We start from the raw sequence: 15,976 nt of genomic DNA, 5'->3' as shown, positions 1-15,976 counted from the left end.
CCACCGGTCTCCTCAAATTGCGGCCTGCAAAACCTTGCGGCCAAATGAGGCATCCGCCGATGCCATCACATCAATATTATAGAATTTTGTAAAGGTATGTACCGACGACCAGGTGGCCGCCTTACATACCTGGACCACTGACGCCTGATGGCGAAAGGCCAAGGAAGTACTGAGCGTTCGAGTGGAGTGCGCCCTAACAGGGAACGGAGGACTCTGACCCTTAATAGAATAAGCCTGTACCACCGTCTGTCTAATCCATTTGGCAATGGTCGCGGCAGATGCAGGCAACCCCTTTCTGGGGCCATCCGTGATCACAAAAAGTGAATCCGTCTTACAGAATGATTCCGTAGCTTTCAGGTATACCCTGATTGCCCCAACCACATCCAAGGAATGCAACGCATGTTCCCGATGATGATTGGGCTGAAGACACAAGGTCTCCTAAGGTCTTGGCGTACCAATCTTGCCCATTCCGTAAGTGTCTGGGAAACTAGACCAATAACAATTATAGGTCTAAATGCTGACCCTATCAGAGAGAAGATAGTGCGGGACTCTGCTTCCATCTTCCGATCCACCGGATCCTTAAAGGACGAAGTGTCCTCCACTGGGATAACCGTGGCTTTATTCAGCCTGGAAATAGGTGGATCCACCACTGGTGGTACCGTCCATTTCTTAATGAAGGATTCCTCAAATGGATAGCGTCTAGCAATACGCTTGGAAATCGTAAAGGTACGCTTAGAATGCTCCCATTCTCCTTTAATTTTATTACCAAAACACTTGGGTACAGGAAAAACCTTCACCGTTTTGATGGGCTTGTTAGTACCAAAGGGAATCTCTGTTTCACTTGCCTCTGCCGGTAAAACCTCAAGTCTTAAGGTTTCCCGCACTGCCACAACTAGTGCGTCCACCAATGCTTCTTCCTGAATTATAGCGGGAGAAGGAACGTCCTCCTCACTGTCTGAGGGAGCTTTACCTGAGGTAACAGCCCTTGCAGAGGGACCTGCAGCTGCAGTGACCATCTCTGAATCTGAGTCAGAGGTGTCGGATAATATAGGGGTAGGCGGGGGTCGCTTCCTTGACCCCCGTCCCTGACAGGCTGCCTCCACCCGAGCCACCAAAGACTCCAAAACTGCTGTAAATGCATCCATACTCTGTGCACCGGCGGGTCCCGTGGCCCCCTCGAGGGAAACAGGTGGGGGAATTTGTGTGGCAGGGTCCATGATTATTCCAGTAACTTCCCGGATAATACAATTCAATTAAATAAAAAAAACTTTTTTTTTTTTTTTCAGACCCCCAGCGCCACAAAAGCCCCTTAGTGTTACCTGCTAGGGATCCCTATCGATCGAGAGAGAGAGAGAGATAGACCCCCAGGCTCACCACTTGATGCTCAGAGTTTAACTGCAACAGGTTACAGCGCTGTCTTCACAAACAGGAAGTCTTTTGGCTGGCTGCCCAGGAAGAAAGGAGACGGCTCCGCCCCTCTGCACACCTTCCGGCGCCTCCCCTAGCTCCACGAGGTGTTTGGATCACCTCAAACATGGCCGGCCCCATGCTGGAGACACGAGGCTACGCCAAAATGGCGGCTCGTGCGATCCAGCAAAAAAAAAATGGCGGCGGCCTGTACCGAATAGCGGTGTGCTGCAGAGCACACAACACCTTCTCTGCATGGGGATTTGGCGTGGTTGGCGGTACCGGCCCTGGCGGACCGCATGGCCGTTCGGAAGGCCTGCTATAGCTGGAGATTTAACTACGAAGGCAGTCTACATGTCCGTGGCTTCTGACTGGTAGGTACTTATTGCCACTGATTACAATCTTTTTAACATGTATACAATTAGATTGTTAGCTCCCAAACCAAGCCTCCTGGCTTTTTGCACATAAAATCACACTCAAAGTAGGGGGATCTGTGCAATGTTATAGGATAGAGGGGGACTCTATCTTACCATACAGAGAGGGGCCCGCGTTCACCACAAGACCCGTCAGGGGAAAAGGGGGAACATACTACTCACCATACCGGAACCAGGCGGGCACCAACTCCTGACAGTACCCCTCTCCACCGGGGCGGGAGGGCTGTCGACCAATACGGACGCCGTGACTCATGGTCCTTGGCGTTTCAGCGAGACGTTTAAGCTATGGCCTGCACGCGCTCGTAGGCTGAACTGGGGGACCACCGGATCTCAACATCCAGCCCGTCGCCCAGTTCAGCTTTCTTGCTTGAAGATCTCACAGGAACACTGGAGAAAAAAAGCTGTCTAAAAAATATTTTTAAGAAAAAAATCTTGCCAGGACCGAAGATCCCAGCAAGGTATCTAGGTCCTTACTCCTGACTAGACAGAAAAAAACTGATTTGCTGTGGCGGAGAGAGAGAGGATATACCCTCGGGGACTGCCCCTGGGGTGTGGCCAGAGCATTTTTATTTCCTGTCTAGTCCTGCTCCTGTGGAGGCAACATAACCCGAAGGTGCTGTATCACCGGGGACTACGTCTGTCAATGAGCGATAGAGAAAATTGGATTTTTGTAAGATCTTACCGTAAAACCCTTTTCTCTTAGCTCATTGACAGACGTAGTCCTCTTTGATTCACATCAATTGGGTTATGCTGCCTCCGCAGGAGTAGGACTAGGCAGAAAGAAAAAACGTTCTGGCTCCACCCCAGGGGCAGTCCCAGAGGGCATATCCTCCCTCTCTCTGCTACAGGGAATCAGTTCTGTTGTAAAGCAGTGTCAGAGAATTTAACCCAACCCAACTCAATGATAGAGGGGCGGGTACCACGTCTGTCAATGAGCTAAGAGAAAAGGATTTTACGGTAAGATCTTACAAAAATCCAATTTTCTCTGTCGCTCATTGACAGACGTAGTCCTCTTTGATTCACATCAATTGGGACATCCAGAAGCAGTGTCACAAATGAGGGGTGGGATTGACAGAAATCGAAATCCAATCTAGAAGGCCCAACCGGTGCCAACTAGAAGTTTTAAAGACTCATTATAAACAAAGAATGAGACTCAAATAAAAATTCCAACGGAAAAAAACCCTCGAGGTAGACCACTGGTCTCCTCAAATTGCGGCCTGCAAAACCTTGCGGCCAAACGAGGCATCAGACAATGCCATTACATCAACTTTATAATGTTTTGTAAAGGTATGCACCGACGACCAGGTAGCCGCCTTGCACACCTGGACCACTGACGCCTGATGGCGAAAGGCCCATGACGCACTAAGTGCCCGAGTGGAATGCGCCTTAACAGGGAACGGGGGCTCCCGACCCTTAATAGAATAAGCATGTACCACCGTCTGTCTGATCCATTTGGCAATAGTCGCGGCAGATGCAGGCAACCCCTTTTTGGGTCCATCCGGGACCACAAAAAGTGAATCCTTGCGAAACGAGTCTGTCGTTTTCAAGTATTCCCTGATCGCCCGAACCACATCCAAGGAGTGTAAAGCAAACTCCCGATGATGGCTGGGCTTAGGACACAGGGAAGGTAATACAATTTCCTCATTCAGATGAAATACTGAAACCACTTTTGGTAGGAAGGATGGATTCGGACGAAGAACCACCTTATCTCTATGAACCACCAGATATGGGGAACGACAAGATAATGCAGCCAGTTCTGACACCCTGCGTGCAGAAGTGATGGCCACCAAGAAGGCCACCTTCTGGGACAACGTAGGTAAAGGAATCTCCCTAATATCTTCAAAGGGAGGTTTCTGAAGAACCGACAATACTAGATTAAGATCCCAGGGTGGTAACGGCGCACGCACTGGCGGAGCCAGATGTCGCACCCCCTGGATGAAATTCCGCACCAAGAAATGAGTAGCCAAAGGTTTCTGAAAGAAGATAGCTAATGCTGAAACCTGACCCTTGATAGTGCTCAAGGCCAGTTTCTGCTCAACCCCTTGTTGCAAAAAGGCTAATATTCGACTAACCGAATAAGAACGTGGGTGGAACCCCAGAGGTTCACACCATGCAATGTAGGACTTCCATGTGCGATGATAAATCTTTCTGGAAGTCGCTTTCCTTGCTTTAACTAGAGTAGGAATAACTGAAGCTGACAATCCCTTGTCCTTCAGCACCTGGGTCTCAATAGCCAGGCCGTTAAAGCCAGCGATCGTAAAGCAGGATGGAAGATCGGTCCCTGAGACAGTAGGTCTTCCCTGAGAGGAAGTCACCACGGGACGTCCGCAACCAGCTTGACCAAGTCAGCGTACCAGGCTCGACGAGGCCAGTCCGGAGCTACCAGGATTACTGGAATTCCTTCCCCCTCTATCCTGCGAAGAAGTCTTGGCAGTAACCCGAGAGGAGGGAAGGCATACATTAGCTGGTATTGCCCCCACGGGGCGACCAGTGCGTCTGCGGTCTCTGCTAGAGGATCGCGGGAGCGAGCCACAAATCTCCGTACTTTCCTGTTGAATCGAGATGCCAACAGATCCCCATCCGGGGTGCCCCAACGTAGGCACAACTGGTGGAAAACTTCTGGATGGAGGGACCATTCCCCCTGATCCAGAGTCTGACGGCTGAGATAATCTGCCTGCCAATTCTCCACCCCCGGAATGAACACCGCAGAGATAGCTGGAACAAACCGTTCCACCCAGCGAAGAATGCAAGCCACTTCCTTGGCCGCCCGGACACTCTTGGTGCCCCCTTGGTGATTGACATAAGCCACGGCCGTGGCGTTGTCCGACTGGATCCGAACCGGGCTGCCCTGGAGCTGCTCGGTCCAGTGAATCAGACAAAGTCTGATCGCTCTCAGTTCCAGTACATTTATCGGTAACCTGGATTCTCACGGGGACCAAAGTCCCTGGACGGATAATTGACCAAGAATTCCTCCCCATCCGGATATACTGGCATCCGTGGTCACTACCGTCCAATATATTGGCAGAAATGACTTTCCCTGGCTGAGCATCGGAGATCGAAGCCACCAGACCAGAGACTCTCTGGTCTGTTTGCTCAATCGGATCCGATTGTCCAGGGATTCCGGATTCCGATTCCATTTGAGAAGAATCTCTTCCTGAAGAATTCGGGTATGGGACTGGGCAAATGGGACTGCTTCGAAGGAAGCCACCATCAACCCCAGAACCCTCATGCAAGTCCGAAGAGAAGACCAGCTGTTGGATAGTAACAACTAGATTGCTGATTGAATCTTCCGGAGTTTCCCTACCGGAAGGAAAACTCTTGCCCTGAATGTGTCTAGAATTAGACCCAGATATTCGAGCCTCCGGGTGGGAACCAGAAAAGACTTTTGCCGGTTCACCAGCCACCCGAATTCCTGTAAAGAGATCATAGTAATCTCTAGGTTTTGTAGCAGGGTCTGTGGAGACTCTGCCTGAAGCAGAAGATCGTCTAGGTAACCTAGAATCGATATGCCTCTTTGGCGCAGTAGTGCCAACATAGGGGCCAACACCTTCGTGAAGACCCGAGGAGCCGTGGCGAGACCGAAAGGTAACGCCGCAAACTGATAGTGGTTCTCTTCTACGGAAAAACGTAGAAACCGCTGATGTCCTGCGTAAATGGGAATGTGAAGATAGGCGTCCTTGATGTCTATGGACGCTAGGACATCCCCTGAATGCAGGGAGGCCGCTACTGTGCGACTGGACTCCATCTTGAATTTTCTTATGTTGACAAAGGAATTGAGTGCCCTTAAGTCTAGAATTGGACGCACCTTGCCCTCTTTCCTGGGTATTGTAAATAGGTTTGAATAAAACCCTTGAAAGCGTTCTGTCCAAGGAACGTGGACTACCACTCCTTGTTGTAGTAAATCCGTGACTGCTCTCCGCAGATCTTCTAAACGATCCGGGGATAGTCGGATATTGGAAGGGAAGAATTGCGCCGGTGGGAGAGATCGAAACTCGATCTTGTACCCTGACCTTATGACTTTGCAAACCCACTTGTCCGGGATTCTGGAGAGCCCTGGATCCGGGAACCGGCGAAGACGTCCCCCCACCCCAGTTATGGGTGGGGGCGCACCTTCAGGCTTTAGTAGTCTTATCTTCAGGTCTGGACGAGTCGGACTTTTGCTTGCCTGACCAACGTCCCCCTGAGCTTTGGAGCTTTGGAGGACTTAATTTTTTCACCCGCGGGATGAAAACATTTTTTATTAGCAGAGAAAGAAGGCCCCCGTCTTTGACGAGGTCCTTTACTCTAAGCACTTTGCGGTAAAAAGGTGCCCTTTCCTCCCGTGAGATCCTTAATGATCTCATCTAAGTTGGCTCCAAATAAACGCTCTCCTAAAAAGGGGAGATTAGCCAATGCTTTTTTGGAACCTTGGTCAGCTAACCAACATTTTAGCCACAGTGTACGCCTGAGAACCACTGCTGAAACTGATGCTCGCGCCAATAATGGAGTGGCGTCTAACGCCGCATCACACACAAACTGAAACCCCTGTATCATCTGTTCCAACAAATCTGATACCGCCTGAGGGACCTCTTCTAAGTCCCGGCATAACCACTTGGTCCATTCAGTTACAGTCTGCAAAACCAGCCCAATAGCAATTATTGGTCTGAAAGCTGATCCAATCAAGGAAAACATGGCGCGAGACATAGCTTCTATCTTGCGATCCACCGGATCCTTAAAAGACGGAGCGTCTTCTAAAGGAATAACCGTGGCTTTATTTAATCTAGAAATTGGTGAATCCACCACCGGTGGTTCTGTCCATTTCTTAATGAGGGCTTCCTCAAACGGATAACGCCTGCTAATGCGTTTGGAAATAGCAGAAGTGCGTTTTGGCAGACTCCATTCTTCCTTGATCGGATTGCCAAAACATTTGGGTAGTGGAAATACCTTCGCCACTTTGATGCGTTTTTTAGTACCAAAGGGAGTTTCAGTCTCAGCTACTTCCGACGGAGTACCCTGTAATCTGAAGGTTTTTTGAACAGATTCAATGAGTGCGTTTACCAACGCTTCCTCTCGGGCTATGGCTGATGCCGAAACATCCTCCTCACTGTCTGAAGAGACAGTACCCGAGACACCAATCCGAGATGAGGTACCTGCAACTGCAGGAATAGGCTCAGATTCTGAATCCGAAGTTTCAGATAAAATGGTGGTAGACGGGGGTCGCTTTCTTGCGCCCTGTCCCTGACAAGCCACTTCCACCCGGGACACAAAGGTCTCCATAATAGCTGACAATGATTCAATAGTAAGCGGGGTGCTGGAGGATCCTGCAGACACCTCGAGGGGATCAGGTGGAGATACATGAGTGGCAGGGTCCATGTTAACCCAGGACACTTTGCCAGAAAAAAACTTTATCTGTATCCCCCTAGCGCAATAGCGCCCCTCAGTGTACCTGCTTCTTGACCCCCACAGAGAGAGAGAGAGGGACCCCCAAGGCTCACCACCCGATGCAGAGAAGTTTCCTAACAACTGCAGTCAGCGTTTGTCTTGTGCAGACTGGGAAGAACTGTGCTCGTTTTCCCGGGTAGAAGGAAGTGGCTCCGCCCCCTGTGTACGCCTTCCGGCATTCCCAGCTCTCCTCGAGGCTAGCTGGGCTCTTCAAACATGGCCGCCCCCATACGGGAGACAATAGACTCCAAAAAAATGGCGGCCGGCGTGACCTGCGGACGCTCGTGTACCTGGTCTACAGCAAAATGGCGGCGGATTGCCGAAGTAGCGTTTTCCCAGCACATCCACCTGCATACCACGCTAATGGCGGTTTATCGACCTGCAGGAGGTCCACTACAATCAAGGTAGGCTTATACCTCCTATGTCTGCTGTAATACTGCAGTCTGCTGGGTAGAGTGTTAGCTCCCAAACCAAGTCCGCTTGCCCACCGAACACATTCTGCATTACAAGGGGGACTTTTAGTGTCAGAAAGACTCCGACCATGTATGGAGGGGCCCGTATTCCAAAATGCCTCATAAAGAGGAAAGGGAAAACATTTACTCACCATACCGAACCGACAGGCACCCTCTCTTCACAATACCCTCTCCACCGAAGTGGGGGGTTGTTGACCACTCCGGATGCCCTGACTCTCTGGTTCCTGGCGTCCAAGCGAGACCTTTTAACTCGCAAGGTCAGTCCCTCCAATGGGACTCTGTCGCGGCCGACCCAGCGCGGAGCTCTGGTCTGCACGCGCTCGTAGGCTGAACCGGGGTGACCACTGGATCTCAACATCCAGCCCGTCGCCCAGATCCGGCGTAATTTGCTTGAAGATCTCACAGGAAAAAAACTGGAGAAACTACCTAAAAAAAAATATTTTTTCTAAAAAATCTTGCCAGGACCAGAGATCCCAGCAAGGAACTTAGGTCCTTACTCCTGACTAGACAGAAAAAAACTGATTCCCTGTAGCAGAGAGAGGGAGGATATGCCCTCTGGGACTGCCCCTGGGGTGGAGCCAGAACGTTTTTTCTTTCTGCCTAGTCCTACTCCTGCGGAGGCAGCATAACCCAATTGATGTGAATCAAAGAGGACTACGTCTGTCAATGAGCGACAGAGAAATGTACTTTTTGCTCATATTCAAGACTACCTACCCAAGACTATTCAAGAGGTGATCATTGAAAGCAAATGTTTAGAACTCAATATGACAAGCTTGTGTCACAAAAAATGATTAAGCAAAGAAAGCCTTATCAGTTCATTATAAGAAAACAAAGGAATATGGCAAACCAACCTGAAGTTGCTGAGGACGGCTCAACAATGCCAACCTTTACAACCTTTGAAAAATAACAAAGGAAAAAAATCAATATGATTCCAAATGTTTTTAAATTGAACATTCAAAGTAGTTACGCTCACAGTATTTTTGGAGACAAATATTATAAGCTGGTAGCAGCTAAATATCACCAGGCACAAACAGGAAATGCTGAAGACACAGAATATAAACACAAAGCTTATTTTAGAATTATAAATAAATATAATTATACATGTATTATTGAATCTCAATATAACGTATCATATTGCTCACTATTGGCAGATGTCAATACCCAACCTAATTCCCATATTTACAGCTGCAAGAAAAAGTATGTGAACCCTTTGAAATGATATGGATTTCTGCACAAATTGGTCATAAAATCTGATCTGATCAGGGGCGTAACTACAGGGGTTGCAACTGGGCCCCATGCTCCAAGGGGCCTGTGCGGCTCCCCTGTACACCTGAAGAGGAGGGGCGGCGGGGGCAGCATGTAGAGAAATCACTGTCCTCCTTTTTCCTCCTGTAGCTGCAGGAGGAAAATGGAGGAGATTGGTCCCTCTGCATGCTGCCCCCACCACTCCTCCTATCCAGTTCACTTGTGTTCTACAGTCTCTGGCCCCCTGTGTGCTCCCCTGCCCCCCCCTACTATGCTGCCCTCCCCCTCCACCCCACTGTGCTCCCTCCCCTCTCCTGCCAGCTGCTGCAGGGGATGTGTCACAATAGAGAACCAGGAAAGGGTCGGTACATATGTAATTTACCAGCTCCTTCCTTTTCTGAATGGACAGAGTCATAGTCAGTGACATTGTAAAAAAAAAATAATAATAATAAAAAAATAATACAATTAAAATACCAAAAAATAAAAACGACTGACACCGGTGGGTGAACTTCCAGGATCGCAAAGGTCACACTTGCGACCGGTCCCTGGCATTCCACCACCATTGGGAGGCCCCATGATGGCAGGAAGGGGGCCCACTGCAGAATTTGTGAAAGGGACCGTAATAAAGGGCCCCGCAATGAGAGTAGATCAGTGGGAAGAGCCCCACGGCTTGAAGTAAAGGGCCCCGTCCAGGGGTCTGGGGGGCCCTTCAAAGTTTCTTGCACCAGGGCCCTGAAGGTTCTAGTTACGCCTCTGGATCTGATCATCATCATCTAAGTCACAACAATAGACAATCACAGTCTGCTTAAACTAATAAAACACAAAGAATGAAATGTTGCCATGTTTTTATTGAACACACCATGTAAACATTCACAGTGCAGGTGGAAAAAGTATGTGAACCCTTGGATTTAATAACTGGTTGAACCTCCTTTGGCAGCAATAACTTCAACCAAACGTTTCCTGTAGTTGCAGATCAGACGTGCAGAAGTGACCATTCCTCTTTACAGAACTGTTTCAGTTCAGCAATATTCTTGGGATGTCTGGTGTGAATCGCTTTTTTGAGGTCATGCCACAGCATCTCAATCGGGTTGAGGTCAGGACTCTGACTGGGCCACTTCAGAAGGCGTATTTTCTTCTGTTTAAGCCATTCTGTTGTTGATTTACTTCTATGTTTTGGGGCATTGTCCTGTTGCAACACCCATCTTCTGCTGAGCTTCAGCTGGTAGACAGATGGCCTTCAGTTCTGCAAAATGTCTTGATAAACTTGGGAATTCACTTTTCCTTTGACGATAGCAATCCGTCCAGGCCCTGGCACAGCAAAGCAGCCCCAAACCACGATGCTCCCACCACCGTACTTCACAGTTGGAATGAGGTTTTGATGTTGATGTGCTGTGCCCTCTTTTTCACCACACATAGTGTTGTGTGTTTCTTCCAAACAACTCAACTTTGGTTTCATCTGTCCACAGAATATTTTGCCAGTACTGCGGTGGAACATACAGGTGCTCTTGTGCAAACTGTAAACGTGCAGCAATGTTTTGTTTGGACAGCAGTGGCTTCCTCTGTGGTATCCTCCCATGAAATCCATTCTTGTTTAGTGTTGAACGTATTGTAGATTCACTAACAGGGATGTTAGCATTTGCCAATGACTTTTGTAAGTCTTTCGCTGACACTCTAGGATTCTTCTTCACCTCATTGAGCAGTCTGCACTGTGCTCTTGCAGTCATCTTTACAGGACGGCTACTCCTAGGGAGAGTAGCAGCAGTGCTAAACTTTCTCCATTCATAGACAATTTATCTTACTGTGGACTGATGAACAGCAAGGCTTTTGGAGATACTTTTATAACCCTTTCCAGCTTTATGCAAGTCAACAGTTCTTAGTCGTAGGTCTTCTGAAAACTCTTTTGTGCGAGGCATCATTCACATCAGGCAATGCTTCTTGTGAAAACAAACCCAGAACTGGTGTGTGTTTTTTATAGGGCAGGGCAGCTGTAACCAACACCTCCAATCTCATCTCATTGATTGGACTCCAGTTGGCTGACGTCTCACTTAAATTAGCTCTTGGAGATGTCATTAGTCTAGGGGTTCACATACTTTTCCACCTGCACTGTGAATGTTTACATGGTGTGTTCAATAAAAACATGGCAACATTTCATTCTTTTTGTGTTATGAGTTTAAGCAGACTGTAATTGTCTATTGTTGTGACTTAGATGATGATCAGATCACATTTTATGACCAATTTGTGCAGAAATCCATATCATTCCAAAGGGTTCACATACTTTTTCTTGCAGCTGTATATACAGTTATTTTATAAAATAAAAGATGAAAAATCAAATAGTATAATAGTATTCAAATATTAATAGTATTTGCATGTTCTCCCTGTGCGGTTTCCTAGGGGTACTCTGATTTCCTGCCACACTTCAAAGACATGCTGGTAGGTTAATTGGCTCCTGGCTAAATTGATCCTAGTATGTGTATGTACAGTGGGGATCGAAAGTTTGGGCACCCCAGGTAAAAATTTGTATTAATGTGCATAAAGAAGCCAAGAAAAGATGGAAAAATCTCCAAAAGGCATCAAATTACAGATTAGACATTCGTATAATATGTCAACAAAAGTTAGATTTTATTTCCATCATTTACACTTTCGAAATAACAGAAAACAAAAAAATGGCGTCTGCAAAAGTTTGGGCACCTTGCAGAGTTAATATCTTGTACTGCCCCCTTTGGCAAGTATCACAGCTTCTAAACGCTTTTTGTAGCCAGCCAAGAGTCTTTCAATTCTTGTTTGAGGTATCTTTGCCCATTCTGCCTTACAAAAGGCTTCAAGTTCTTTGAGATTTCTGGGCTGTCTGTCTGCTCTTTTAAGGTCTATCCATAGATTTTAAATTATGTTGAGGTCAGGAGATTGTGAAGGCCATGGCAAAACCTTCAGTTTACACCTCTTGATGTAATCCCCCGTGGATTTCGAGGTGTGTTTAGGATCATTATCCATTTGTAGAAGCCATCCTCTCGTAACTTCAGCTTTTTCACAGATGGCATCAAGTTACCATCCAAAATTTGCTGAAATGTTATTGAATCCATTTTTCCTTCTACTCGTGAGATGTTCCCTGAGCCACTGGCTGCAATACAACCCCAAAGCATGATTAATCCACCCCCATGCTTAACAGTTGGACAGAGGTTCTTTTCATTAAATTCTGTGCCCCTTCTTCTCCAAGCGTACCTTTGCTCATTCCGGCCAAAAAGTTCAATTTTAACCTCATCGGTCCACAGAACTTGTTTCCAAATGCATCTTCTTATATGTGAAACAAAAGGGGACAGCGCTCAATATTATCTGTGCAATTCAATACATAAAAACACAAATGACAATAATGATTGATTATGGGTTACCCCAAGTGATAAAACATAAAGTGACTGTGCAACTATAAATAAATACGAGTACAAATATAATCCTTAAAACTTGAAAGTGCAAGTGCAATTGTGCAGCAAACAAATAAAAGTGATTGCAGTGCTTGGTGTTCAGAAAAATTGCATCCTTCATGCAAATGAGGTAAGAGAAGGAATCCGTCACCAGGTGCCCCACTCACTTACCAGATGACCCCTTGGGGTTTAGCATGGGTAAGTGGTAGCTTTCAAAGAAGTACCGGTATTCGGCCAGACTCTCGTCTCCCCACTCTCTTTAAAAAACTCGGGAGTTTCTCCACTGTGTGAGAAGGGCTGGTGTGGGTTCCGCTAGATACTTCACTCAAGCCATATATGATCAAGCCATAAGGAAATAGAGGAAGCTCATGGTGTAGTATGTATATTCCATATTTTAATTAAAAATGTAGCCACTTACATCCAGGTTTACAAGGAACAGCTTGCAGTAGCGCCGCACCCAGTTTGTGTTCCGGCTGCGTTCCAGGGAACCGGAAGTGACGTAGGGCGTAGCACGGGACCCGATGCGTTTCGTCATCCAACGTATGATGTCATCAGGGATCACCTTCAGCTATCTTCTTATAGCCTTCTCCAGCTTTGTGAGCGTCCACTATTTTCAGTCTCAGTTTTCTAGACAACTGCTTAGAAGATCCCATGGTGCTGATTGTTGGGGCAAGGTCAGATAAGTCTGGGCATTTAAAACCTTTGAGATTGACATCACCTGGTCTTCCCAGATGATGATTGAGAACAATCCATGACACTGGCAGGTCTAAACCTTGCAAAGGGGGCAGTGCATGCTATAAATTCTGCAGGGTGCACAAACTTTTGCAGACACCATTTTTTTGTTTTCTGTAATTTTGAAAGTGTCAATGATGGAAATAAAATCTAACTTTTGTTGACATATTAAAAGAATGTCTAATCTGTAATTTGATGCCTTTTGGAGATTTTTCCATCTTTCCTTGGCTTCTTTATGCACATTAATACAAATTTTTACCTGGGGTGCCCAAACTTTCGATCCCCACTGTATGCATGTGAGTTAGGAGCCTTCGAATGTAAGCTCTTTGGCGGCAGGGACTAATGTGAATGTTCAATACTGTATATACATAAATTGTCAGCACTATATAAGTACCCGTAATCAAGAAATACTATTAGATTAAACTACTATATGTTAATACTGTGGCATCTATGGACATTTTCAATTCCATTGTATAGTTTTCAAGTTCAAAAAGACATAATTTGGCAGTTTGGAAAATGCAAACACATATTTGGCATAACTAAAAGGAAATACACCCAAATCTAAGATAACTTTTCAACCAAAGATTACATAAAAAAATGTAAAAAATTGACCTCATAGCCCAAAAGAGGTTTTGAACTTTAAAGTATTTTATTTGAGTGGTTGGTTATATATTTTGTCTCTGGAACAAGGATGATCATTTAAATGCTTATGATTTACCCATCACAGCGCTAATTTTAAACAAGCTGAAATAACAGGATACTTTCTTCTATGATTTGCATACTCACCCCTACGAAAGGTATAAATTTCTGTGAGGAATCTTCATCAGGACTACAAGCAAAAATCATATAAAGACATAAGTTAAATGATTATAACAAGACTCTGGCTCTTAAAATATACTTTAAAATCAGTTTCATACCAAATAAACATGCAAACAAGCACATACGTGTTTTTTTATTGAAAATGCTCATGCAAATGGTCATTTTAAAACAATATATAAAAGAGATAAAAGCAGCGCCAAAAAACTAGTGAACCGTATACAAGATAAAAATCTAATGAGGGATAATGTACAGTCCAAAATATATATATAAAGTCCAAATCAGAGGAAAACCAGGAGGAGAGAACCAAAACCAGATTCCCAGGCACCAGTGATTGAAGTACAGGTAGATGAACACCCAACCGTGATAGTCACACAAAGTGCTTACCAGAAGCATTTGACCCCCTTGACAGAGTGGTCAAATTAGGCACATGATAAGATCTATGGTCATCACAGAAGCGATCCCAAAGATGATCCAATAGATATACAGCTATCAATCCACAAGAAAACCATTGTATTTCATCTCCAAGGACCCTCAAAAAGAATGGGCATGCAACAGTGTAGACTGTACAAATATCGCTTTATTGATAAAGTAAGATGTTGCACTTACATTTAATTAAAGGAATCAAGGCATAAAATTTCCAAATCTGCGGCAAGTAAGCTTGCTGATCATCCAATCCATGAACGCCTTACGCGTATTGTCATATGCGTGACATCGTCAGAGGTGCCTCGTCGCCGCGTTAATACAGTGGTTTTCTTGTGGATTGATAGCTGTATGTCTATTGGATCATCTTTGGGATCGCTTCTGTGATGACCATAGATCTTATCATGTGCCTAATTTGACCACTCTGTCATGGGGGTCAAATGCTTCTGGTAAGCACTTTGTGTGACTATCACGGTTGGGTGTTCATCTACCTGTACTTCAATCACTGGTGCCTGGAAATCTGGTTTTGGTTCTCTCCTCCTGGTTTTCCTCCGATTTGGACTTTATATACATTTTGGACTGTACCTTATCCCTCATTAGATTTTTATCTTGTATATGGTTCACTCGTTTTTTGGCGCTGCTTTTATCTCTTTTATATATTGTATAGGTCTGTAATCCACTTATTTAGCTGGCTGCCTTATTCATTTATTTCTTACATATGTGATTCATTCCTAGCGCATATATTACCATCTTTTGTTGATTTTAAAACAATGACTTGCAGCTATCAAAACTTCTAGCAAAAGCAATCAAGCAAATTCAAAGTAAAGCTACAAATCCAAAACTGACTGTGCTCAGTCTCTTCACCGAATCCTGCAAATGAGGGTGCCCCTGCCAGCCATCGAATATCAATTCCATAAAAGGTGTGGCATCATGGCTGGAGCTTTAATAAATGTAACAATTTATTAGTACTTCTAGTCAAAATCAGCCACACTGGCCATGGTCAACCATATTTGTTTACCACAAATATACATGTTATATATGCATAAATTAACTATGTGCAATACCTATGTATAAACTCAAGCTGCAAGCAAATAAGCAAATAAAGATTCACCCTAAAATCAATTTATATGTCTATGCCTCACTACAAAATTATATGTACGTACATAGCTAAATAAAATACAAACCCAATTCCAGAAAAGTTGGGACACTGTTCAAATTGTGAGTAAAAAAGGAATAGACTAATTTACAAATCTCATAAACGTATATTTTATTCACAATATATTATAGATAACATATCAAATGTTGGAAGTGAGACATTTTAAAATGTCATGCCAAATATTGGCTCATTTTGGATTTCATGAGAGCTACACATTCCAAAAAAGTTGGGACAGGTAGGAATAAGAGGCCGGAAAAGTTAAAAATGGATTTTTGTAAAATCTTACCGTAAAATCCTTTTCTCTTAGTTTATTGACAGACGTAGTCCTCGGTGATACAGCACCTTCGGGTTATGTTGCCTCCACAGGAGCAGGACTAGACAGGAAATTAAAATGCTCTGGCCACACCCTAGGGGCAGTCCCAGAGGGTATATCCTCTCTCTCTCTGCCTCAGCAAA

At 45.4% G+C, this 15,976-nt stretch overlaps 1 protein-coding gene across 8 annotated transcripts in view; it reads right to left on the bottom strand.

Annotated features, from left to right (window-relative positions):
- The window catches only part of PACS2 (phosphofurin acidic cluster sorting protein 2), a 1,277,570-nt gene that overhangs the window by 254,694 nt on the left and 1,006,900 nt on the right, over nucleotides 1–15,976 (bottom strand). For all 8 annotated transcript variants that reach the window (XR_014224766.1, XM_082242585.1, XM_082242586.1 and 5 more), the window contains 2 exons: nucleotides 13,912–13,954; nucleotides 8,587–8,629 (listed from right to left, as the gene is read on the bottom strand). Coding sequence is in view for 7 of the 8 variants with exons in the window: in XM_082242585.1 (XP_082098711.1) it covers nucleotides 8,587–8,629; nucleotides 13,912–13,954 (86 nt within the window). In the remaining variant the exon portion in view is untranslated. The remainder of the gene's footprint in view (nucleotides 1–8,586; nucleotides 8,630–13,911; nucleotides 13,955–15,976) is intronic.

Source organism: Pelophylax lessonae, assembly GCF_965119305.1.
Source record: "Pelophylax lessonae genome assembly, chromosome: 13".
Lineage (NCBI taxonomy): Eukaryota > Metazoa > Chordata > Amphibia > Anura > Ranidae > Pelophylax > Pelophylax lessonae.
Note: the sequence above shows the minus strand (reverse complement) of the source record. Positions and strands in the feature narration are given on the sequence as shown.